At 37.5% G+C, this 27,096-nt stretch overlaps 1 protein-coding gene across 1 annotated transcript in view; it reads right to left on the reverse strand.

Moving 5' to 3' along the window:
- VWA8 (von Willebrand factor A domain containing 8) overlaps positions 1–27,096 on the reverse strand; it is a gene marked incomplete at its 5' end in the record, with an annotated part of 81,637 nt that overhangs the window by 11,853 nt on the left and 42,688 nt on the right. Inside the window, 5 exons of the mRNA XM_009075415.1 lie at positions 829–987; positions 2,396–2,521; positions 8,009–8,117; positions 10,880–11,036; positions 11,752–11,860. Coding sequence (XP_009073663.1) covers positions 829–987; positions 2,396–2,521; positions 8,009–8,117; positions 10,880–11,036; positions 11,752–11,860 — 660 coding nt within the window. The remainder of the gene's footprint in view (positions 1–828; positions 988–2,395; positions 2,522–8,008; positions 8,118–10,879; positions 11,037–11,751; positions 11,861–27,096) is intronic.

A 27,096-nucleotide genomic window follows, 5' to 3' on the forward strand; every position in this document is an offset into this window, starting at 1 on the left:
TGCTGTCTGGGGTTAAACCACAACAAGAAGCCTGTAGGATTATGTTGTTGGAGGAACAACACGAAGCAGACCTGGCTGAATTGATCTGGACTAAGTTTCTATTAATTTTGTTTAGGAGATTTTACATTTTATTCAGATGTATTTTAATTCTTATGTTTGAGATGCTCTTCAGTAAAGCTATTGGACATCTCTATTCTTCCATTAAACACTGAATCTGTCCAGAATTAACTTGAGACTGGCCACCCCTGTCTTATTTATGGTTACAGAAACATACCCTAGACCTTATTTAGACTTACTGAGACAAAAAGGGTATTAAATTTATTTACATTTCCTTTGCAGGCTACCATTATCATTTGGAACCTGGTATCTTTAAGTACAACAAATTATTTTCTTGCTTTCAGATAACTGGAAGAGAACACAAATAAGGGACAAAGAAGTTTGCTCTTTCCCATGACAAAGCACTGCTGTGTGCACTCTGGGCAGATGGAAGGGCAGGATGTCTTTGTGTGTCCTGAAGCTCATATTTACTTGTGTTTCACAGGCTTAAGTGTTTCTGCTCAAAGAAACAGATACAAACAGAAAAGAGCAGCAAATTTCACTAAATCAAAGCCTTAAAGTTTTAGACTGAACTCTCCCCTGCTGAAACACGTAATGTTTCTTATCCTTTCACTAGTATTATTTTTCAGGTTGCTAGAAATAGATGAATGTCTCTGTTGCCTTGCGGGAATGAATAATGTTCTTTGGCTAGACCGATTGCTGAAACACTTTTTCCACTGCTCCATGCAGCCTGTGCAATAACCACAGAGCTCCCAGCCCAGCTGCAATTACCTTGAATTTGTGCTCATAATTCTCAAAAGCTTCCATGACCATGCAGACAGCCTCCATGGAGCGTTCCAGTCGCCCGTCCACCCCGTTAAAGCGGTACATGCTGCCGGAGACATCCACCACCAGGCGCAAGCGCTTCGGTTTCTGCTGAGGACTCCCAGGCTGACAGGGAAACAGAGCAGAACAAAACCCATCTAAACACCAGTAATGATAAAACATTTCAGAAAAAGAACCCAATGGACTTTGCAAAGAAAGAAAATTTTATCCAGCAGTGATTTTTATTTTTTTTTAAGAGCATAAACATTTTAACCTTTTTCCTAACTATTTCAAACCAGTTCCTTGACAGATTCCTCAACTCTTTCTTTCCCCTCACCTTCAATGACTGGAAACAAAATACTTCAAAAAATTCCACACATGCCTGTCAGGAAAATGGTTTTTCTGTTTCAGTTTTGATTCTTAACATTTTATTTCAGTAAAAGACTCTCGAATTTGCTCTGTCTGCCAAGGCTCATAATGGAAATTCTTTTCCTTGGCTTAGGGTAATAACAGGGGCTCATATAAGACTGTAAAAATTTGTCTGCTGAGGTTAATAACATTCCAAAAATGTTCGAAATCTTTTTCTGATTAACTACTAGTTTCTTCTTCATTCTAATGATGAAATAATTATTTTTTTCCTGAAAACAAAACCCATCTGTTTTAACAATTTTTGGCACAGTACATTCAAGGGAGGTGTTTTATTTAGCATGCAATGAGATGTGTCTGGATTCAAGTATGAGGCTATTAAAGATGATCTGGCAAAAAAAGTAGTCACATTATAAACAAGTAACTAAAATGTTTTGTTTACCTGTAAACCATTTGTGTGCTTTGTTCTTTTAATTATTCTCTTAATAGACTGTGGCATCCCTGCCCTCCCAAAAACAAAAAGAGAGAAGGCCCATTAAATCCTACATTTATTTTGGCTTTTATGCAAAACTTACAGGTTTTTTTCCTAATTGAATTATTTTTATAAAGCCTTAAAACTGATACATGGAGTAAACACATTTTGAAACAAATGAGAACTAAGGATTCAATCACTTTTCCCTTATTGATCTTCCACACAGGCAGAACCAAGTTCCATAAATGGGCTCAAAGCAGAAGACATCAGGACCAAATGGCATAAAAAGTAATACCAGGGATTCATCAAATGTGGGTAGCTGACATGCAAAAAGATGCTGTTTAAAAAAAAATTCTGAGTGGAGTTAAAAATCACAATCTGTCATTAAGTATTACTGTTAAATATTACACACTAGCCCCACTAGTTCTGGCCAGGTTTTGTCGGTCTGATTCAAGTGGTTTCTCTGTTGCTGACTCACATAGGTCTAACTGCAATGCCTTCTAAGGAATTGCTGAATTAACCCAAAGGAAAATCAACTTTATCATATATTAATTGCTTTTCCTCACAATTTTTCCCCATAATAATTTGTGGAAATTGAAATTATTTGCATCCCAAGGAATAAGGAAAATACATTTGTAAACCACTTTTTTTTAACTTCTGTCTAAGCTCTGGTCCATTTCTGTGTTGGATACTTACTTGTGGTTCAAGTTCCTCCCGTCGTTTATATATGGCTTTTTCTCCTGTCAGCCCATCAATGATTTTGGCATCATCTAGCTCTCCAACAGCTTGGTGTCTCAGCCACTGTCTTTCCTTACCCTTGGCCTACAACAGAAAAGAAATCTTATTTTGCTCAGTGCTGAGTGTATGTTAAACAATTTAAGACCTACTGTACATGACACATGCATTAGTTTTCTATGTAATTATGTGATAGTTTTGGCATAAGTCAAAGAAATCCAAACACATGTTCATAGCTGTCCTGTTCTTCTTCTCTGAAAGAAAAATTAACACTGACAATGAACATGTTCCCTCTGTAACTTTGTCTTCTTTAAGGTGTTTCATATATGGGACTTTAACTGTGAACTGCAGAAATGTTAAACCTTTCTTCTTGCAAATATGCTGAAGTCTGTGTAGCAATCCTGTAAAGAAATACACATCACCAGGGGGACATGCCTAACTGACCCCTCCTTATGTGTGCTCAATCCAAGCAGCACAAGAAAAAGTCATTTGGTGACTTAAAGGCAAAACTAAGCAGCATTCACCGTAGGCAATGGTAATTGATTCATTTTACAGCAGTATTAACAATAAACTAATTACACATATTTTTCAAACCCCACTTTTAGAATTGTGATACTTAAAAGACAGTCTGTTAAATACCTTTTTTGTTATAGATTAAAAGGACCCTGGCTATCTACACCCTGACTTGGTGAACCTGCATTACAATCCAGGAACTCAAACATTCTTGGAACTCCTGACACAGAACATATGCTTAAGATTGAAGGGTCAGGTGCTTTAACATTATAAGCAACATATTTCATAAAGTTTTCAAAGGATAGCTTCATCATGGTTCATAATACATAGGATCCATATAAACCCAGTAAAGTCTGTATATATGAGTTTCATGGTTTATTCGATTTCTCTTTAAATCTTCATGCTGAAATTGCTCATCCTAGCAGCAAGCCCAGCAAGGAAAGACAATTTGCAATTTATATACATATAATGCTTTTGCTCTCTCAGCAAATTGCTGGTCTTCAGTTGGAGGAAAATCAAAAATCCAGCAGGACACAAACAGCCTTAAACACTGCCTTTCAGGAATGAAAATCAATTGCTCTCTGATGAGCAGGAAGTCTTACATTACAAATCCTCAGTAAACTGCAGGCCTGGGATTTGAAAGGATGAATCTTTATAGTTTTGTATAGTCTGAGCAGGCACGTGATGGCTTCTTAAGGCTCAGAGAATCTCTGATTTTGCTTTGGTCAAAACTTATGAGTTTTTTGTTTTGGTGTGTACAGAAGAAGGAGTTCTGGACTACTGTCATTGCCTATACTTATTCAAGACTAATGGACTACTTGCTGATGAAAGTGAGTGGGCAGAAAGACTACAAAGCCACAGAGAAATGTTTTGATCAACTAAGTTAACAGTAAAGAATTTACACAGTTGTGACAAACACAGTTTTTAAATTAGGTAGTATCAAAAGCTTTACAGATGCTTCTTGATGGGAATGCCAATGCCAATACACAGAAACTTCAGCCTTTTAGTAAATCACAGAAAGGGAAAGTGGAAAAGATTTCTTAGGTAGTGAATTCAGTCACTTGTGCTCTCTGACACATTTCCATGGTGCTGCAATCAACCTAGCTTTGACCCACTTTGGCAGTGGGACATGCATGAGTTTGTACCACCAACTAGTAGTTCCCATTATCGTTAAAAATGCTTAGGATGGAAGTTGAAGTCCCTTCTTTCACAGGATCATTGACTCCTTTGTTGCCTTCAGAGTTGTGTAACATCACAAAGAGACACCTGTGAATTCCCGGTGAGCTCACGTCCCACCAAAATGTCACACTGTAGGAGTTTTCCTGCTGTGAAAAACCCAGTGGCAAATTTCAACACTCCAACTAACGATTACAAAAATGCTCCTGGAGACAACATACTGCTGAGTAAGCAAACCCTGTCTAAAGTGAATCATGCACCTGCCAGGGTGATGCAGGGTGAGATGGCTTTGCTCCTAGTCATCTTACTCACTCTAAGTACTGGAACAGAGGTAGATCTTTAACACTTCCTTAGCACTGGTGTTTTGTCAAATTGTCATCATTTGCTTCCTTTCAGTAGGCAAGAGGGACAAACCACAGAAGATTATAAAGTTTCAGCTTCATTAAGCAAATTCTCAAGTAGTTCCACTATTCTTTTAATTGACAATGTTTTATCTTTGTGGCTATTTGATGTTCAAGGAATATCAGTATGAGAAGAAAATAGTTTTTAACTATGGACAGTTTAATACCTTTTGAAGCTAGTATTTGAGCTGAAATTTTATTGGAGCAATACAGAGTTGACATTCTCTCCTAAAACAGGAAAGAATGCCAGCAAAATCTGATCTAAGCTCTTTCCAAAATAATGCTAAAATTATTTAGGCTGTTTAGCATCTGCCTCTTTTTGTGCAGAATTCCTAAGAATTTATTTCCTTTTACAAAAGTTGGGAAAAAAAATCCCCTTAAGCATGTGTGTTATACAATGCACACATATATCACAGAGAAGCCTCAAAGCATTTTTAATATATAATTTTAGTATGTTTAAAACAAACATTAGTTTTAAAGCATTTACAATTTGAAGAGAAAACCAGAAAAACATACATACCTTGCTCTGATATATTACTAGAAAGGGTATACAACACATTACTATTTCAACATACCACAACCATACTGATAAAAAAATATATTCATTGTGCTGCTTTTGTAAACAGAAAAACATGCTGGATCCTGTATCTTATCAGCATGACAGTGGCTGATCATAATGCACTACTGCAGTAATTCTTTTCAGTGAAAGACATCACAGGCATATTTACAAAAAACCCTGCAAAATATAACTGTGATGTTTGTAAATGTCACAGAAAAAGTTGTGCATGTGAAGTCATCACATCTAAATATGTAACTCATAACGGTATAGGATGGCATAAAACACTGTCAGTTGTGGTCTGCATTTGTTTCTGGGAAAACATTACACAAACCTTCCCTTAGCTGCTGAAATGACAGAGCTGCTACTGGCAGGGCACAGGTTTTTCACATTTTAACACTCTGAGCCATGTTTATTATAGTACTACCACTATTTTATTCTTGCTGCTATGACCAGACAGTTCTCACATGGTCTAAATCAGACAGAGCCCAGCAGGCTCAGTAACTCAAGCTCAGGTTTGCCCACATTAAATGTAGAGGCTCAGAATCTACAGGGACAGTTGGCCTTGATTCCCTCTGTGATGATCCATAGAGAGAGAAGTACTTTCTGGAAGGCAAGTCACATAAAATTTAAGAAGGCCTTTCTGAGTGGCTGACTGGCCATAACCTTTTAAAAGTGGAGTTCAGACAGATGCTTTAGGAGAGAGAAGAAAGCTCATCACTGACCGGATTTCCTGGACTTCTGGCTTTGCTACTTGCACAGAAGATAAACAAAAACTGGTAATGTTTTGTTAATGTTGTTCAGAGAGCTGACAGAGATCAGCAAGTTATACAAAGTAAAATGAACAATGAAATTACATTCTCAGACTATGTTTATGTATCACTTTCAAGGATCAGCCTATTCCAAACATCTCTTTGTGGTGCTACTAACTTTTGGCGAGCCATTGACAGCTGGACCTGAATTCCAGCCTCTCGATTCTGGGGAGGTAAAACTTAATCAAAGGAACATATTTTAAACAAACCCACAAAACTAACAATAAAAAGGCATATGTTGAAAAGAAAATCCAGGTTAAATAAACATGGGCAACATATTTCCATTATGTGAACACACACAGTTTGAAACAAAGCAAACTCAAATATTATTGAAAAGCAAAATGTGTTCTCTACTGAGAAGGTAATTTGGGATTTTCACAAAATTAAAACCACAAAAACATCTGAGCTGCAAAGTTTACTGCAACAGACTGAGCCACTGGCTTCTTATTTGAGAAATGAGGACTGTCTGACTGATAACAGAAAGAAAACTTCTAGTTGAGAACCCATAGTACACAGAGGACTACCCAGAAAAAAGGGGAGACAGAGGCACAGTTCTTCATCAGGGCTAAATGAACTACCATGGTGAAAAGTCAAATAAATTTTTTCCCACTCAAAAAATCACATGAAATGTGCTTGGACTCAGCTTCCCAATTCACAGAAGGCATTTTCCAACTAATTAACTCCTGTTATCAATTATCTTAATTTTCCTAGTGCATCTTTTAATAAAATCCCTACCCAAAACCTGTATAAAAATTATAAAGTTACAAATTTGCTTTCAATATTGCTGTTATCCTATGACCTAGCTTTTCCAAATTCAGTTATTTGTTTATTTTACCATTAATTACATTTACCAGCTCTGTGGTTAGCTGTTACAGATTTTGGGCAGGAAGTTTCCAAAGTCTCATAAAATACTGAGGCTTATAAGGCTTTGCCTTGATATTAAAATGACCTTTTTAACTAAGCAAGAGGGTATGCCTCCTTATATTAAAATATGTTATATTTTGATTATGATTAACATGATCTCTGAATGTAAGAATTTTGGCTCCAAGGGATAGATAAGACAGACTAAAAAAAGACTTCAAACTGAAGATTCACTTATTTATTTCATACCCAGAGTGCACTTTCAACGGCATGTGTACTTCAAAAATGGTAAACCCCCCCCCATCTAGATATAAATGATGTAGAAAAAACCTGATTTACATCCAAATTTTTTCAACAGGAATCTATCTTTACCACCCAAAAGGCTATGTCCTGGGCTAAGACACATATTGAGTACATGAATCACCTAATCATGACCATCTTAAACATCAATCATACAAAATGATTTCTTTCTATATTTTGGTTTTATTGCTGAAGACACAGCAACGTGAAGACACACAAACTAACCAATAAAATAAGGTATATCTACACTAGTGGTACTAGCCTTTAACAGAAATATTTATAATCCAATCTGTTTTATAAGGAGTAAATTTACCTTTAATTTTCACTGAAGATTAGCGGATTCCTCCTAGAAACAATACATGTTTAATTTTATTTAGCCTGTATATGGACACTAGTATTAAAAAAATCTGGAACAACCACCACACCAATTACCACAAGAAAGGCAAACTGATGGTTTTGGTCAGCTTCCACTTAGGAGATTTGGGCAAGAGTTATAAACAAACCTGAGAAAAATTCATGTTTTCAGCTGTATATGCAGTAAAGCACCCACCTGGAGTGGGTGTCTCTTTTAACATCTATAGCATTTGCACTTCTCGGCTAAAAAAAGTCTTGGACAGTAGGTAAAGACAAAGGCTGTGCTCTGCCACCTCCACAAATTCTTTTCATAATGTGCAGTAGCATTTTCTTTCACAAAACTGTGCTCCTGAATAAGTAATCTCTGTAAATTGCAGTATGGGAATATGGTAACTTGTAGAGATGAGGATTGGGATCCACTTATAAAATGCCTTTGAAATAATAATATGAAACTGTTTTTCCTAATCATGATAATAACCTGAATCTGCTTTTAGCCCTCAAAGGTATGATCACCAGATGGTCACAGGATATTACCAGGGTACTGTTTAGAGCCTAATGTAATGAGCTCACTGTGTTCCTTTAGCAGTGAACCTCAAATTACCTGCAAACTGTCTAAGATGACGCGCAGTGACTGAACCTGACGCCGCACCGCTCCAGAGAACCTTTCGTAAGTTGATGCATCATATTCACTCATCTGAATCTCTTTCAACCTAAAACAAAGAACAGGGAGCTAAGAACAATTTAGGAAACAAGCATATCTTGCATTTACTTATGTAAACAACAAGTTTATGCACTTGATAACAGGAAAATCCAGACTGCAATAACCATACAGAAGACATAAATCAAAGCAGTTGTTTTTGTGAATTTTTGGCAAGGCAGGTGTTCACCAGTGTCTACAGGGATTGAATCACATTAAAACTTGTTAAAGTTACTAATCTCCTCCTAATCTGCTTTAATGTTTGAGAGGTAAATCAGGTGTTCTGAAAACTGTGATCAAATTCAAAAGGTTTTATTGGCTCAGGTGTTGCTCTCTGTACATAAAAGGATCATGAGTGTCTATTCATTACTTCACTGTCGGAGTATTTTAAACATATCCTGATTCATGCTTTAACACAAAGGTTAAGTAAAGACACACTATAAAATCTGTCCTTGAAGACCTATAAATAGTAACTGTCTCAAATACCTATCTTTGTGCTTCATAAACTGAAGAAACCTTGAAACAAAGAAGTTCTAAATGAACATTAACAAAAATGTGCTCCCTCACATAGAAAATGAGTCATATAATTGAACACTGTCCTGCCCAGAGGCCTAACAGAGGGCACAACATGTGCACCACAAAAAGTAAAAATGTGCCCATTTGAAGTTCTGTATCTTCTTAATATCATAGCTAAGCAGATACTTTTAGACTGGTGACATTCATAACTGGAATGTAATTACAGAGGTTTAGCAGTGAAGAATTAGCTAGGGGACAGGTGGATATGCTAGAGTGTGCACCATACAGTCTTTTCCACCCAACATCATGTAGTGAGGCAGCAGTTGTGTATCTGCCCACCCTACCATCCAGCACATGGCTGGGTTTAGTCCTGAGCTAAAATATATTGGCCTATCTGTGCCCTGCTCATTCCAAACAAGCACTTCATAGAACCATAGAATTTAGGGGTTGGAATGGACTTTACAGATCATCTAGTCCCAACCCACCCTGCCATGGGCAGGGACACCTTGGCACTAGATCAGGTTATTCAAGGCCTCATCCAGCTTGGCCTTGAACACTGCCAGGGTCGGGGCAGCCACCACGTCCCATAACATAAATTCACTACAGCATAATCTCACCCACGATGTTATGAAAATACTGATTTTTAAATGAACTATAAATGGGTAATAAAGTATGAACAGACTAATTATATTTCTCAAGACACGTTTTTTTAAAACTATGACAAGCCACCTGTGTGGAACATAAAGTATACATGAGAAGTGCTATTTAGAAAAGGCCTTTAACGATAATAAAATCAAACATCAAATCTTTGTTGTCCTTAGTATGAATATGTCTTTTTCTATTTGAAATGTTGCACAGTCATTACAGCCAACTGTTATGCATTAGAGGCAGGAAAAGGTGACTTTCAGTGCTGTACACTTAATTTCATGGATCCTGACAACAGAGTTCACTATTTTAAAATCTATGAAGCAAACATCTTGTTTCAGACAAAAGAACCTCTCACACAGTTTTACTTTGTTAGACTCTACACCAATCCACCGTGAACACTAGTTCAGAAAAACACCATGAAAAATACTGCATGTATTCAAGGGCAGTTGCTAATTTCATTCTAGTCAATTAGGGCAATCAAAAATGTTTACCACTAAAAATATTATCTAGTCAGGAAAGCAATCAATAACTTCCATGTGAAAATTCTCACTTCCAGATAATCCTATATAAACAAAGCAGTGAAATCTGCAGTTTCCATTATTTATTTATATCATCCTGAGGACTCCAACCTCCCTATGCTTAACTTTTATCTGTTAATTGCCACAACTATCCAAGCGGTACAGAATAATAATTCAAGTCAAATGTGGTTTCACAATAGGCTACATTTACAGCTGGTACATGCCAGCTCACTTGGTTTTTGCAGGATATGAATTGTTACCTCATGTACAGATACTCAGATTTTACAGCTCACAGCTGTACTGTTCCCACAGCATGTAGCAGTACCCAGGAATTTCCTCTAGCATTAATTTGGTACCTCACCACACAGGCAGGTAGAAACTCACCAAAACATGCCATGTGTATATATGGAAATATGCACAGAGATGTACATAACCAGGACCATATATATCAATTGTTTTGATTACGAAGCAGCTGAGAAGCAATTTTGAAGAATGGGGATGGACTTTTAATGCAAAGTACCACAGGTTGACTTGAGAGTTCAGTCAGTGGAAGAAATCTGAATCTCTGTGCATGGTCTGGGAAATGGTTGATTAGTAATCACACATTACACTCTTGCTGGGAAGACCTGTTTTTCATGTAAAAGTGCCTGCTGAGGCTTAATAGCTCAAATCATCTCACTATTTGGGTACAGATCTTTCAAACAAAAGTAATTTACTTGCAGTGGTTCATTTTCAAAGACATTTGTTACATGATGAATTCCTAACAATATGCTATCTGGATCTGCCATAATTCAAAGAAATATTCATATGATTTATCCCTTTCTAAAAAGAAAAATATTGACATCAGTCTCCTTATCCACCTAGCTATGTTTTACTCTACCAAATCACACAGTCACTTTAACAGAGCGGCTAAATTCAACAAAACATTCTATACATCTTGTCCAAAACAGCTAAACATGCTGGTAAGCTCTGCTAAATGATAATGAACATGGTAATGTATCTGACAAATGCAGTTAAGAAAGAACATTCTTTTGAGCCATCTTTTTCAAATTCTTCTGAGAAACGGAAAGGAAAATAAAGACTTTCACATCACCTCTGTTTAAAGGCCTTTTCACCCATCTCTCGGGCAGCTCTCTTAACCTCCTCAGGAACAGCATCCTTTTCAGCTTGAGATATTTGGTAAACCCTGTGGCCAGCATCCAGTCGATATGGCCCACCTTTGCCACCTAACCCAGCAGTGTCTCTCCCACCTAACATCGTTGAGAAACAAAAATAATTGAGAATAGGCATTTGATAATAAATAAGAACACATTTTCTTTAAAGCTTCCATTGGATGTTTCAAAAACGCTCCCAATAATCCTGACTAGAAATATTCATTGCCAAAGATTTTCAAAACCAAACAGTTATCATGGTAAAGGACTCCCATGGAATACTCATGTTTATAGTCCCTTGAGACCAGACTCATAATGGTTAGTATCTTGTACAAAGGGGAACATAGATCATATATGAATCTTGTACATCTCCTCAAAGTTCCTGGTCTGTAAAGAAATTCATTCAGACTGTCTTCTCCCTAGAATTTGTTGATTTACACTGTTTCCAAATCTCTTTAGTGATAACTATCAGGACTTTTAGAATTAGGAGGCACTTTGCCTGTTCTGTGTATCTCTTGCCTACACTTGCAGCTACAGAGATATCTAAGAGAAAGGCAAATGACTCAACCTAGTTTCTGTTGCTGCAAGCTTCTGGTCAATGAAATGAAACAACAAAAATATAATTGAAGAAGAGATTTGCTATATACAGTTTGTTAGACACTGCAAATACTTATTTTCACTGGCAATAAAGCAGCCCCATATTGGGTAAAATAGCTCTAAGCAGAGGATGGCTTTGTATAAAACTGTTTTTGACTGGCACAGCATCTCCCTTAGACATTGGTCAATGATGCATTAAAAAAAAGGAAATAAAAACCTGTTCCACCAGCCCACGTATTTCCACCAACATGAGGCATGTTGTCTGGATCCACTTTTCCATGTTTGGGGGAACTGACATCCAAACCACTGTCCCTCTGAATGGTTATCTGTAAAATACAGAAATAGAGTAGTAAATCTCTCTCATAGCAAAGAAAACACTCCAACAACCTATTAACAACATACTAGGTGTGCTGAAGAGCTGTAGGACCAGCATCAACATAAATGTAACATTTCACCTGATGGGGACAACAGAACAAAGCAAAGTAAAACTGGGCTCCCAAGTGGCACATTAGTCCCATACCAGACTATTGTCACATCTGAAGGACTCTGCATTCAGATCATATCCACACTACAAAAGTGCTTCCTGATAACTGCCCAACATAATTCAAACTCCCTCTGTAGACAGAATCTCCTGCAGTTTGAACTCTTCTCAGAGCATAGTATATCCGTGCCATGACCATAAAAGTCCACCATGGTGGGTATTCTAGACTCGTCTGCTGATGGCACTTTCCTCACTGAATCATGGCACAGCTGAACACCCAACAGCTGTCAGATGGTCAGGGCTGAGTCACTTTAGGCTGGGGCTGGATTCAAGTGGGTGACTGAAGGTAAAAATACTCCTTCCCGTTATGAGCTCTGAGTCATGTAGAGAATCAATAATTCATGTGTAAACTGCCCTTCAGTTATTAATCTTCTATAATTTAGTGCTGCTTTTGAAAAAAATGAAACTTAATGACTGAGATGGAAAGTTAATGTCTCTAACCACTACAAATTAACTTTCTTCTCATCTATCCTAATACATTTAATTTTCTGATGAATTTATTTGTCCCAATAACTATGATTTATTGCCTTCTCAGAAGTTCACTGGCATTATCATGGTTTTCACTGTAGAGTAGTTTAATCCTTGAATTCACTGCCTTGCAGACTCAACTTCACGCTGACACGAATGCCATACATGTTTTTGAACTGAAAACACGTGCTCTAACAACAGTGTCTTGGCAGCTATTCAAAACATCATTTTCTTTCCCTTTATAGAATTTATATTAATTCAAAGAGGTACAATACATCCTCTGAAAACCATGTCATTAGTGTAAAATCAAGATCTAATCTGATAAATTACATTCATTTAACATTTGTATAGGAAGAAAGATACTTAACCACAACATCATGTTACCCTTAGGGTTATATACTTCTTTGGTTTAAGAGATTTCCTCCAAAAGAAACCATTCTTTTTTTGCATAACTGGTAGACTTAAGAACTACCAGAAACACAGGTCAATAAAAATCACTGAACTTAGTTTAAAATAAAATCACGAAACCAAAATAGTAGTGTCAACCTCATGAATCAAAACAATACATTGTTCTGTAATGAAAAAAAGTAAAATCATATGAAGATTTTATATGTTCATCCTCCTGGGCTCTTTAGAGAAAAATACTCATTCTACAAAATGGAACTCTATGAGACAAACATAACCATAACCAGTGATGCAAATGTCATATTCTATTTTTGTCAGGTTTTCTCTAAACATTTTGAAACACAAGCATTGTTTAAACCTTAAGTGAAAAGTTCTGTAGACAAAACAGCTTTGCTGCTCATACAACTTTCTCACATGTAAGTTGTTCAGAAATAGGAACTTCTAGTACAAACGAAGTAGACAAGTTTCTAACATGAACCTATTTTACAATAGTGTTGATCTGATTAAAGCAGATATTTGCAACTTTGAAATGGCATGTGGTTAATAGTGAATCTTTTATTCTATCATGATTTGTGGCTTTCCTTCTTAAAAGGACAGCAGAACATTCAGCATCTCATTTCTGTTAAAATGTGAAAAAAATTGCTTGAGAAAAAGAAGCAAGGTGTACAATCCATCATAGCTTAAGAACATGACCTCCTCACTAATCTTTTGTTTTATACATAGTTAATAGGTACTGGATAACATAATTGAAATTTCAATGACACTAGAACAAAACACCACCAGCAGATGCTGGTGAATTGCAGCAGTTTCATTAATTTACTTATTTTTTCAGTATCATCTGCAGACAAAAGGTAGCTGAATTTGCTAACTCTGAATACTTTAACAACCAATTTTTATTAGCACTGGTTTGCTGGGGTAATTGCTTTTGAAATTTACCATATACTTAGAAACCGCATTAAATAGCCACATAGTAGAATCCTTGAATAAAATCTTCTGCATGTACTTTCCTTGTTTTACCTTGAGCTCTTAGATAATTCCATTAGTTACTTATCAAGCTCTTCTTCTTCCCAACTCTGTCTCCATGCAAATGTTTCAAGGAAATTTTACAACTAGCAACTTCTCTCTGCTCTAAAGGCACCTCTATAAACTACAAGTTAGATCAGCAAATTGGAATTGAAGATAGATTTTAGAAATAAATGGTAAATCACTGAGCCTCAACATGAAATCACAGGGAGGATGATGAAAAGACTGAAGAGAAAGACTTTTGGACAATGATACATTCTTCAACACGATAAATATAAAGAAATGGAAGAGCGATAGATGGGTCACCCCTCTGAGGACTGGAGGAATTCTTTACATTAGAAACCATTGGAATGTAGATCTAAGGGGGAGGATCCTAAACTGGATGGATTATGAACCTGAGTAACTGAAAGACAGCAAGGAAAACCTTGTTTGTTTGAAGTGAGAAGGAAGACAAGTAAAACAAGTACTAAAAGTAGAGAGGTGGTTTAAACAAACCTAAAATCCACAGCAACTTTTCCAAGCTTGTCTGACTGGAATTTATAAACCTACTAAGTTTTTCTTACTATTATGATGGATATTTTTCAAATATCTAAAGAATTTTCTTGCACAAAAAATGACCTGTCTCCTCTTGAATATTTTCCATTTGAATCTATTGCAAGACTTCTATGAACTTTATTTCTTTCAATGAGAGTTTTGACGAAGCACCTCGAGAGAAATCTGTGCTCTCCTTAGCTGAAAGGCGCTGTCCATTACTGCGTCACTGTGCAGATTCCACACTGCCTGGTGTGAGTATCATGGCTTTCTGAAACAATAGGTGAATTCAGTCGAGTAGACTTGAACTTCAGCTATGAGGCATGGGTCAGAGTAGAATAGCTGGAAAAACAGTGACATTTTCCTTCTGAAACTTCCTTTTGATTTCCAAAATAACCACTTCTTTCCAAAACACGCATAGAACACGTTTCAATTGTATATTATCTAAACCTGTTTATACATATTGGTGATTCACGATCAGAGCGTAAAAACACTTTTCCACTCCTTGTTTGAGCAGGATTTTCTTCAAAGTTTTCACCACACAAGAAGCACAACTGCTAACCTTTGCTGGTATACATGATTCTTATTTTATTCTCTATAGAGTCCAAATTCTCCATAACCATCAATGATCTTTGTCCCTGTTGAAAATATTTCTGTTCTCTTATTTTCTTTGACTATACTATATTCTCAGGCACTTAAAGCAATAGGTAATGGGTACATTCAGAAGGACTTTGTGGTAGAGGCTCTGTAGTCTTCCAAAATTAACAAAGCAAACAAGCAAAAATGTGTGAGAAAAATATGAAAACTGCAGGTCAGAAAGATACCAAAGGAATGTGCTTTTCTGAAGAGGCAGTGGTGTGAAAGAAGTGCTTGAGAAAAAAGGAAATGAAGAAACAACAATAAATACCAAGACTTGTTAATGCTTTGACCTAATTTTCTGGTCCTACCTCTTACACATCCATTCACCCTTGTCAGCATGTGCAGCAAGTCAGGAATAGAACTAACCACTCATTTTACATTCAGTGAGAGATACACGGTATCTGGACAACTCACTCTGTATCAGTTCCTCCTGAAATATATGAATGTGTGCCAAAATGGTCTTACATGGCTACACTTCTGTTTTTTTCTGACAACACTGAGATTCTAAGAGCAAACAGAGTAAGGGAAACTGATACGTTCAGCTTGGAAACTAAGTGATCTTATCATCCTTCATATAGTAATGTAAAGAAGATAAAGAGGCTCAAAGAAGCCAGTTACATGATTTACTGCACTCAACACCACAATGAAACCAGGTGTTTCACATCTGTGTTGTATTTATGCCAAAGAGCTATTAAACACATACCAATCTGTAATAGTGGCCACTGTGAAGATGAGTCAAAGGCTGGTAGTTTTGTCTAGACCTCAGCTGGTCAGACATACTATGGTATATTTTGTACTAAACAAAGTGGATTCATGCCACTTCACTGAATGAGGGAATGAATTCTATTGAATTCTGATGTGAAATAATCTAATTTAATAACATTAACCCCTGGAAAGTAAGGAAGCATTGATATACTTGTGATACTTTTATAATCCCTCAGCAAGAGACAGAAGCTGAATTGTTGAAGATCATGCAGCTGACCCAGATAAACTCTGCATTGCCCTTACAAGACAGCCACAATTATGGGAAGAAAAGGACTTGAAATAACCCATTACAAAATGACCCATAACAAAACTGTGGGAATTATGGAGAAGGATGATGTACTCTATTATGAAAAAGATTTATGTCCCATACATATCCATATTTCATATGAGTTATTTTCACAACACAGTACTTCCCTTCTGAGTTCAGAATTAATGTATTGCAAACAAATCTCTCTGGCTCTATGAGTAAAACTGACCAAAAGCATTATCAAATTTAGCTTCAACTGCTTCTGTACAAGTGACCTTAATGATATTTTAGCATCTAATCATCTTAAATCCTACGTTGCAATGATTAAAAAGAAGTTTCACCACCTCGAAAGCAGCCCAAGTAGCACAACTGTGCATTTCTGTATCTTAGTCAAAGTACATCTGGATTGAAAGCATATTAATAGCTCTATTAACCTGTTTATAATAGTATCCAATTTAATGAGTAAAAGACACTTAGTAAAGTCAACTGAAATGAACATTTCAGTATATGAATTATTCACTCATTCACATTTCAGAGTATTGACAATGCTCACCCATGTATTTTAAGCCCGTACACCAGCTCCTCACTTTTCAAGCCTATTACCTCAAATTAGACTACAATTCCACAGGTTATGTTTATTGCTGAAACAGGGAAAATACATCTCCTCTTGTCTTGTCCCACTTGAACTTTTCTTTATTCCTGGGAGGTTCATGCAGGAGATCTAACCAACAGCTCTCACTGTCTTTGACATCCATACATTCATTATAGTTGTGTAAAAAGCTGCCTCTCTAAAACAAGGGACAGAACATGTACTTAGACTTAACTGGCAGAGAAAGAATTCTTGGCTGCAGGTTAGGAAATATCTTTTAGAATTTGTAAGCAGAAATTAGAAGAACTTGAAAACATTTCTATCTTTGAATAGAAAATTACTGAATGAGTGACAGCTTCCAGAAGGACATTTTCCTTAATGCAGACCAGGATCTGACTGGGATGTAGGTAGTTTTTTTGGTCGCAGATACTGCTGCCATCCTACCCTGTACCTGACAGGCCTCTGTTCAACACTGCAAGTTGGCTAGAGAGTAGATGCTCTATTAATATAGCAGCTTACTTTTGTATTCTGATGTGGTTAACTTCATGAAAATTCCTGAAGGGCACAGGAGGTGTCAGTGCCTCCCATTCAGGAGTGCTTGCCAGAAAAGCTCCTTTGTGGTGTTCACAGCAACAAAAGCAAGTTTCTGCCTCAGGACTGGCAAAGAAACTCTGGTTTCCAATGGGAATGAGCTGCCTCATGTACAGGAGAACTGATCTTTCACCTCTTAAGTTTTAATTATTTCTGGCCCTGACAGGACAAACTCATATCTAACCCCCTTATATAAAACACCATGCTTATCTTAATACTCCAGGTACAACTTAAAAAGGTGGAAAAACCAGAAAAAAATACTCTAATTCCAGGCTAACATTCTGCAGGTGTAAAGGAACAAAATTTGTACTTTAAGATATGGACTATACTTCAGTACTTCAAACCTCCCCAAATCAAATATTTCTTATCCTGTCGGGAATGTTTAAGCAGAGCTGGGCATTCCTTACAGGCTTTTACATCTTCACAATAGAAATAAATGGAATTCCTCCTTGTTGCATATGGTGACAAGGAACCAACCTCTCTACTAAGCCCTTTTAAGCATTCAGTGAATCATTCTACTTAGACCACATTTACCAAAGCTGCAACCAGCATGATTTCATGTCACAACTTAATAAACAGCTACAAATAATACAAGACAACAAGGTCACAGCTGCAGCATTTACAACTGTAGAGAATATTTATGTAGGAAGATTTGTAAAAAGTAAAGGTGCCCAAAGATTAATTACTTACATGAGCACTTATTCCAGTATTAGTAATAATACTGCATTATTGTGTGTTTCTTACTGTTGAACAGAAGAAAATAGGAAAAAGAATGTGTGTGCTAAGATTTGAGGTAGAATACAATTCACACTATTCAGGTGCTTATTTAAATGCAAATTAAGGAGGTGTGCATTAGATTAATTAGTTGCATGATTAGACAGTCCTGGAGAGTAGGCAGATGTAGGTAGGATCTAGGCTGCCAAGATCCCATTCTTCATTTACTCCTTTTATGATAAAAGAAAGAACCCTTTTAAGGCCTAGATTAGAAGATATCTCCTCTTAACATATCTGAGATGCAGAGGGAAAGAATTAATCTGCTATTTTGTCTTTTCATTAATATAAGGCATATTAAACAGGGTAGTTTATAGACAATGAGGATTATGCATTACTTTCCATACAAGACATTAAATTACTGTTGAAAAACATTAATTATATTAATATAATCCCACTAGAAACACCATAAAATTAAAGTATTTATGCATTCTTGAACAATTTGTTGTCTTCATTATCTCTGTGGACAAAAATGGAACAAGTATCAGAAGATCATTGTAGGAAAGGAAGTGAAAATGTCTTAGATTTTTGTTTTACAGGTGATTTGGGAGATGGCAATTTCTTCATCAAGTTCAGTGAAAAATCTGTTATCACACTCACATGTTATTATGAAAGAAGATTGACTTGGGCGGTAACAAAATATGACTATTCTCCAGGTGAGAAAGGCATTAAGTTATCCATCTCACAGTGGCACAAAGAATTAAGAAATGTATTCCACAGAATGGAGAATGCATTTCAGCAGATGTGCAAGAGACTGATTTTTCCCTGAAACAAAAATCATTTTCTTTTATTCCCTACCTCCTCCAACCCTAAACCCTCAGTATTACCTTAGGCTACATTTAACAGGTCACAAAAACACACTTTCCTCCAACACATTCTTTGTCAGCAGCATGAATATCTGCATTACATTCTCAAAGAGCATATAAAAGTTCCACATAAGGCAAATCAAAGGCTAATCTGCCTGTTCACTGTTAGTTTTATGCTGTACTGTAACACTGGTTCTACTAAAGACAGAAAGAAAACATTTTATTATCTCCTTTGACAAACTAGTGAGAAAAAGGCATAAACAGGCAAAAATAAATAAAATCTAATGGCTTCTATTATGTTCACATGTACTGTATCATGTACAAGTTTTTTCCTATGTACTAAAAATTAATGGCACAATTTCTATTCACATCAACAGCACCAAACTGTGCCCACAAGTAATTTTTCCACAGAAAAGAATATTCAGTCTTAGACAAGACAATAATAATGTAAAAAATACATTCTGTTTCTTCAATTGTATCCTAAAATGAAAAAAAACCCCATTAGTTGCACTGCAGTATAAAACTTCTAATATGTTTTCTTCATTCAATTGGCTTCATTTCAATTTTCTATCTTGTGTGTAAAACTTTGCAAGAGTTCAAAATGAACTAATATAACTTCGTGCATCATCTGACTCCTGTGAATATTTATTTCTAGAAGTAACTTTAAGAATTTATACAGGTATTAAGCTTCTGTCTTGAACAGCAAAACTGTTGCAAGAATCATAACTTTAATGGAATTTTGGAAAAGTCAATCTGGGTGGGGAAAGAGGTGGAGATTTGGAGCAAAACTTGTAAAAATGCATATCTGGCTTGCAAATGAAATTTTTTATACGCCAGCTAAAAAAGCCAAACCACTATCTAAAACGCAGACACTGCTGCTGCAGGTCCTCTTTTGAACTAAATGCTGTCACTCTAAGAACCAACTCAGAAATTTTGCACAGTACTTTGCCCTTGAATATGTACCCTGTGGCTTAAAAGCTGGATAAAGTAAATATAGTAATGACAGAATATTGTACATTTATTTCATCTAACAGATATTCTGCTATTTTAACACCTGTGTAAATCCCATTTTTCTGTCATTATTTAAAATTCCCTATTCAACTATAAGATATGAGGTCATCATCTTTTTTCTTATGCTAATCTACCATTATCAGAGCAGACAGACCATGTCTAGCTCAGTTATTTATCATGACTACTACACACCTCCTAACATCAATGAACTCAGAAATTTGGTTTCTTCTGGAGTACCATGAATAAATCAACAGCTAGAAAGATCGGATAAGTGAACACATTATGTCAGTTTGGAATAGTCCAGACTGAAAACCACAGGGTCAAAAGAAAATTGAAAAAACTTACATGTGGAAGCAGAAAAGCCTTATTTTCTATATACCTAGTACCTTGTCAAATCTGCCCTTAAGAAGCAGAAGTTACTTAGAATCAACTACATTGTTCTGTTTTCTCAAGGAAAGCCTCCTATATTTAGCAGTACTGTAACAGATCGGATGATTCAAATTTTCACTACATTTGTCCTTTCACTAATCAGGGAACAACTTTCATAAAAGCAGAATGATTAGTATGCATTTCTCTCACTGGGACAGCAGGATTTCACCGGTGTTAGGAGCTCTAGCTTCACGTCAGCAATGTGCACTGCTGCAGACTTTTTGAGATCTGAAAGAGGGTGTTGAGGTGATTATATTTTCTCCCATGAGAACTGTGGGCTTTCACAGGAAGGTCAGAGGAAGAAAGAGGAACGTTGTCCAGGATCAGTCTGCCCGAACTGAAAGTTAAGGTTATTTCCCTCCTGCTCTTTGTCTGCTCTAATTAGACTGGAAGATCTTCAGGAAAGAGAATGTATTTTCGACATGTTTGCACAGTGCTTCCGATAAAGGCCTCGCTTAAGCTGAGGACATTTATATTAGAAAAAGTATCTGACAGAGAACCAATGACTTTTATCTAAGTTGCTTTATCCAGTGGATACTTTTAGAGACGTGAACTTACTGAGCTCTGTGAGTTCATGGCTTTCTAGTCTCAAGCCTCCCCATACTCAGATGCCTTCCTTCAAGGGGAGGTATACAGCTGCTACTCCCTGCTGTGCTAAAATGAATAATGTGGTCCAGGAAGAGGTCACAGACCTAAAAACTGTATATTTGGAGCTCACATACAGAACTGCAAATGGTACCAAACTATACCTTGCAATCCACTTACTGACTAGACAACTCTGCAGTATTTCAAGATTTTCAGGATCCCATGCAGGACTGCAGAATGCCATCATATGGTTCTTCCAAACTTACAAAACCTCTACAGTGCATATATTTTTCATAATTCATGGGGTTTGCACCGACAGTATTTAAGAGCTGAGGGAAATCACTGTTACTAGCTCAGCGATGCCCTCATGTGGTCAGAAAAACTGCTTGGTCTAAAGTGGAAAACAGAACAGAGAGGTGGTGGGAAGGACCAGCTACTCTTGCTAAAGTATAAATTAAAGTAGATCCTGAGCAGTAAATATAAACAAGCTGGGATCACTGCAATTCCTGAATAAATTATTCTTCAGATAAACATCCAACCTAAAAAATAAATTTCATCAGGCGAATTCTCATTACTCTGAACTTTCAAGTACAGCTTCAGAAAATCAAATCAAAAAAAGGATGCATTCAATAAAACCAGGGTGAATACTTCATGTAGAGTTCTACATGATAAGTTGTACGGAACAAAAATGGAATAAATGAGACTATTCAAGGAAAGGAGCAAGATGACCATTACCCAAATCAACTTCCAATTCTTGTTCATTATGAAATACAGTCCTTGAGGGATGAACTACCTGCAAAGTTATGATGATCTCTCAAGGTAATTCTAATTCAAGGGAGCCAACCAACATCCAGGTATGACAGCTGGGGAAAAAATGTACTTGTGTGTGTGTGTATGCATATATGTAAATATACTTGTGTGTGAATATGTATTTCACAAAATCAGTTAGGTTGGAAAGGACCACAATGGTTGATCTGGTCCAACCTCCCTACTTGAGCAGGGCTATCCTTGAGCACATGGCTCAGGATTGGGTCCAGACAATTCTTGAATACCTCCAGTGAGGGAGAATCCACAACATCTTGGGGCAATCTGTTCCAGTTCTCAGTGACTTGGATGGTAGAGTTCTTCCTTGTATTAAGATGGGACTTCCTGTGCATCAATTTTTGCCCATTACTCTTACTTTATTGTTTTGTATCACTGAGAAGAGTCTGGCTCCATCCTCCTAGCACTTCCCGTCCATGTACTTTTATACATTAATGAGGTTCCTCTCAGCAGTTTCTTCTTGAAACGTTGTCTTTATACACATACAGCTACATATGTACACATCACCCCCTCCCCACTTAATTTAACATGATTCTGCTTCTTTTAACTTCAGCAGTAAGTGTGACATTTTTGGCATTATGATTACTTCAGAAATGTACTTAACTTTGACTCCAGTTCAATACAGGGATTGTCTGAAGTATAGGCAGGATGAGAACTCATTTAAAATATATTTCTAATGATGGAACTGGCATCCCACAATAGCTTCTTAGCATCTGCCTTTGCCCTAATCAGACCTAAAGGTTAACTGACATATTGCTGAAGAAAGTCTGAATGTTGGGAATTACTACTGAGTGCTGCTGAACTCATGAACATGCTGTTTTTAGCAAAAGGTCCTTGCATAATGGGTGATTTGAGGAGTTACGACATACGAAAAAACTTATTGGTGATGAACACACATACACTGCTCTTTTACATTATTGAAATGAACCATATGTTCATATCTTCTAGCTCTTTACAGGACAAAGAATAACTTGCATGTCCTGTTCTAGTTTTTGAGCACTGCCTTAAGACCATGAAGGCAGCCATTTAAATCTGAGAAAAGCATCCATTTATTGCATTTCTGGACTTTTGCTGGAAAAGCCTACACTTGGCTAAGCATGTTTTAACCTTGAGCTACCTAGAGTTGACATTTGTTTTTTTAGATGGCTGCACTGCATTTACATGCATTTTTTTCCTCATTTCAAGGTATGTTTGTACCGACTGCAGCATTCAAGGACATTCAAGCTAGTTAACCTGGCAACACAAAGTATGTTTATATGAGCATACACTGCATTTATCCCACCCCTGACACTGCAGTGAAGACATACAGCATGAACTTGAACAGATGACCTGCCTTCCTTATGTCTCAGTTCCTTCCTCTGGAAAGCAATGATAATGCTTACTGGATCCAGATATTGCAATAGTTATATATTTAAAGGTTTAGGAGTGTCTGGTTATGGATGGATGAAGTAATTTTTTTTCACTTTTCCATTTAGCTAGTTACAGTGATTCATGCTTTGTGGAAACACAGTATCAGTAAAATACTAACTAGTCACAGCAGAAACCAAAAGAACATGTCTCTAGCACCCATGAGAAAAGGAATCACCGTTTCAGATAAAAGCATTCATTTTTTGACAGAAAACTATTCTCTCAGCCAGTTTTAAAGGGCAGAAGGTCTGGAACAAAGAATCCCACAACCTTAATCTAAAGCCTTCCCTATTCTTACATATATGTCACCTTTTAGTGCCAAGGTCCAAGACATATCACAAATATATCCATGCTCATGCGTTTGCGAAAGCCAAAATGCAATGGAAGATATCACCCATAGTTCCAAATGAAGCCTGGTTGATGATTTGTTTCCAGTTCTTTGAAAGTATTTATATTGAAAGCCCCCTAATTATTTTTTCTCTGGAAAGTCAGGAGAGAATCAAAGAGATCCTGTGTGTTTTTGCAGAACGGTGGTTCCCAGCCACCTAGACAGGTATTATGTTGGTCTAAGAACATCACCATGAAGGGATAAGCATGTAGTAGCTTTGTGGGATGCATCAATGGCAGGTTTTAGGGAAGAGGAAATTGGGGGTGGTTGGGTAATAAGTGGAACACTGAGAATTTTCTTAAGTGAGTTTCTGCTACAAGAGGATTGGGATTGATGGGTTTAGTCAAGGAACTAGAGATGCCTCATTAGAATCCAAGAGACTTAACATGAGCATCCGCATAAAATATTACACAAAACAAGGTGATTTTCATAAGTTTGAATGAACAGATGAATACATGGCTGCAAAATACGTCCAATTTTGTGAAAACAGATATCAGGAAACATTTAACTCCAGCATTCTTAGCAAAGTAAGTGTCTCTAGAACAGGAGATACTGAAATTCTTGCCATGCTTAATTACACAGGGAATCTACACAACTATGTTTTCAAGCTAAGATTATCCCCTCATTTCCACAAGTGAATGCTTTAATAAAGTATAGCTTTCATGTCTACGACCATTGAAAAATTGTGCAGGAAAGCTGAAGGCCTTCACCTCCAAATAGCAAAATACAGAGTTTACACAGCAACTACGTATCTCTTATCTTATTGGAGATTACGTAAAATAAAAGATCTAATTATGGCTTATTGCTCTGTAATGCCTTTGTAAACCAAGTTTCTTAGGTCTCATTATCTTTCCATTCAAAGCAAAGCAAAAAAAGTACAGAAACAGAGGTCAGTGATAATCACACAAGTCTGAAGATCACATAGGAGGCTGTGTTCCAGCCCTTCAGCACAAACCAAACAGTATGCTATTTCAGTTCTGACAAACCACTGGCTTGAGCTATGTACCCTGTGTTGACAGAGGAAAGAAGAAAGATACTCTAAGAAGACTTTACCCTGCAATGTGCCTAGTAGAGAGGCAGGCTGTCAGGAGAGAGAAATTCTATAGTAGATCTTGAAAACTGCTTTGTGGTGTGGGAAACCTTCTTAGCCTTTTAAAAAATGGTTACTTGTCACTGCTAGTTAAATAACTTACATTTTCTGATGATGTGTACTTTCCAAGCCAGTATTCTCTAATAATTAGTTGACTACTATTGACAGTACAGTAATGCTATTGAATAAAATTACAAGTTATAAGGAAAAAAAAAGAATGAAAACCAACTATTAAATCAAGTAAAACCCTAACTGTTCCTTCATGCTCCTTTATTTTTCCACTAGCCAACTTGATCATCAGATGAAATTAGGCTAGAGTAAACCTACTGTATCTGACCATAAGATGGTGCTAGTGCTACTGCACTGGCAATAAAAATGGCACTGGTAAAGCCACCAGTGTCAAGCAAACACATGTTACTGGGTAACAGCTTCCTTTTCTCACGACTTTTATGAATGGCATTTGCTGAGGTCCAGCAACAACAGGACGTCAGTTCCTGCCCAAGTCTCTGTAAACGCAGAACATCTTCTAAAAAGGGACTCACAGTGGGAAAGTGAAAGAAGAGCTATTGTTTCGGCCTAATAAATCTCATTCACACTTGAGATACCTGACTCCTTGTGAACAAAACCAGAGAGAAATCTAATTTAGAATAGATTAATTCTGTTTCCCATTCCAATTTACCACGGAAGTGGGTACAAAAATTCATGAAATAGAAATAATTGTAATGGTAGAGAGACAGGATCCTCCTAGTCAAAGTGGAAAAGTACTCCTAAAGCACACTCCAGTTCTTCGAAGTAAAGTGATATTTTCTCCAATCGCTTACAGAAATTAAAGAAGTAATTGAACCAGAAACAATTCACCATCAAAGGGATCATCTATCCATCTCCCAGCAAGAAGCAGGTACCAGTGGTGATGCAAAAAGTGAATGGAGGGTAGCCCATACCCGAGAAAGCAAACAAAATCCTTCTCTGTCCTCTCCACTCGCCCAGGTACTTCTGCAAAACAGGTATGAGGCTTTGTATGTTGAAGAACAGGCTACAAATGAAGTAGATGAAGGTCCAGTCACATCAGGGACATCACCACAATCAATAAGGCCAATGCGCTGTATTGCAACTGCTTCCAAGAGCAAGATGGGTTTTAGTTGTAGGAGATTCCCTTCTAAAGGGAACAGAGGGGCCAATATGCCAACTGGACCCAACCCCTAGGGAGGTCTGTTGCCTCCCTGGGGCCTGGGTTAAGTATGCCACCAGGAAGTTTCTAAGCCTGGAGTGGCCCACAGACTGCTACCCATTACTGATCTTCCATGTAGGGGGTGAGGAAACGGCAACACTTAGTCTGAGGTTGATCAGAAAAGACTTCAAGGCTTTGGGACATTCGGTAAGGGAATCTGGTGCACAGGTGGTTTTTTTCCTCTATACTTCCAGTTGGGAACAGTAACATTGAAAGGAACAGACAGACAGAATCTGTTAATATATGGTTTCGCAGGTGGCGTCACCACCACAATTTTGGATTCCTTGACAATGGTACAGCACCAGACAGGACTCACCTTTCTCATGAAGGCAGGAGAGTTTTTGCCCAGGAACTAACAAGGCTCACTGGTAGGGCTTTAAACTAGATATGATGGGGAGGGGGATAATATGAGGCCTGTCCCAGGCAGACCGTGAGAAAGTATGGATAAGTTAGAGGGACAGGGTACTTGTGACAACCCCTCAGCAGGTGATTCTGAGACAACCAGACAGGACTCACCTTTCTCATGAAGGCAGGAGAGTTTTTGCCCAGGAACTAACAAGGCTCACTGGTAGGGCTTTAAACTAGATATGATGGGGAGGGGGATAATATGAGGCCTGTCCCAGGCAGACCGTGAGAAAGTATGGATAAGTTAGAGGGACAGGGTACTTGTGACAACCCCTCAGCAGGTGATTCTGAGACACACCAGCCACACTGGAGCACAGCTGTAGTGTTGCAGAGATCAGTCAGGGAGAGCTGAAATAATAAAAGCCAACAGGGACACTTCAGAGAACTACGCTAGTATCAAGAGAAGGATTAAGAGGGAGTATCTCAATCAAGCAGCTGAAGATGCAACTGTTAGAGAGATTATAGGGTACCCCCTTGCACCCCCACTGGGATATTGTCATCAACAAACACTTCTCTTAGGTGCCTGTCCACCAATGCACACAGTATGGGGAACAAACAGGAGGAACTAGAGATCTGTGTGCAGTCACAGGCCCTTGATCTCACTGCAATTACAGAGATGTGGTGGGATAGCTCACATGACAGCAATGTTGTCTTGAAGGGCTACACACTGTTTAGAAGAGACAGACCATGAAGGCATGCTGGCAGAGTTGCCCTCTATGTGGCACAGCACTTAGAATGTATTGAACTCTGTCTTGGTGAGGGCGATGAGCAAGATGAGAGCCTATAGGTTTGGATAAAAGGGTGGAATAGTAAGGGTGACA

The sequence above is a fragment of the Acanthisitta chloris genome, unplaced genomic scaffold (genome assembly GCF_000695815.1).
Source record: "Acanthisitta chloris isolate BGI_N310 unplaced genomic scaffold, ASM69581v1 scaffold22065, whole genome shotgun sequence".
In the NCBI taxonomy this organism is placed as follows: domain Eukaryota; kingdom Metazoa; phylum Chordata; class Aves; order Passeriformes; family Acanthisittidae; genus Acanthisitta; species Acanthisitta chloris.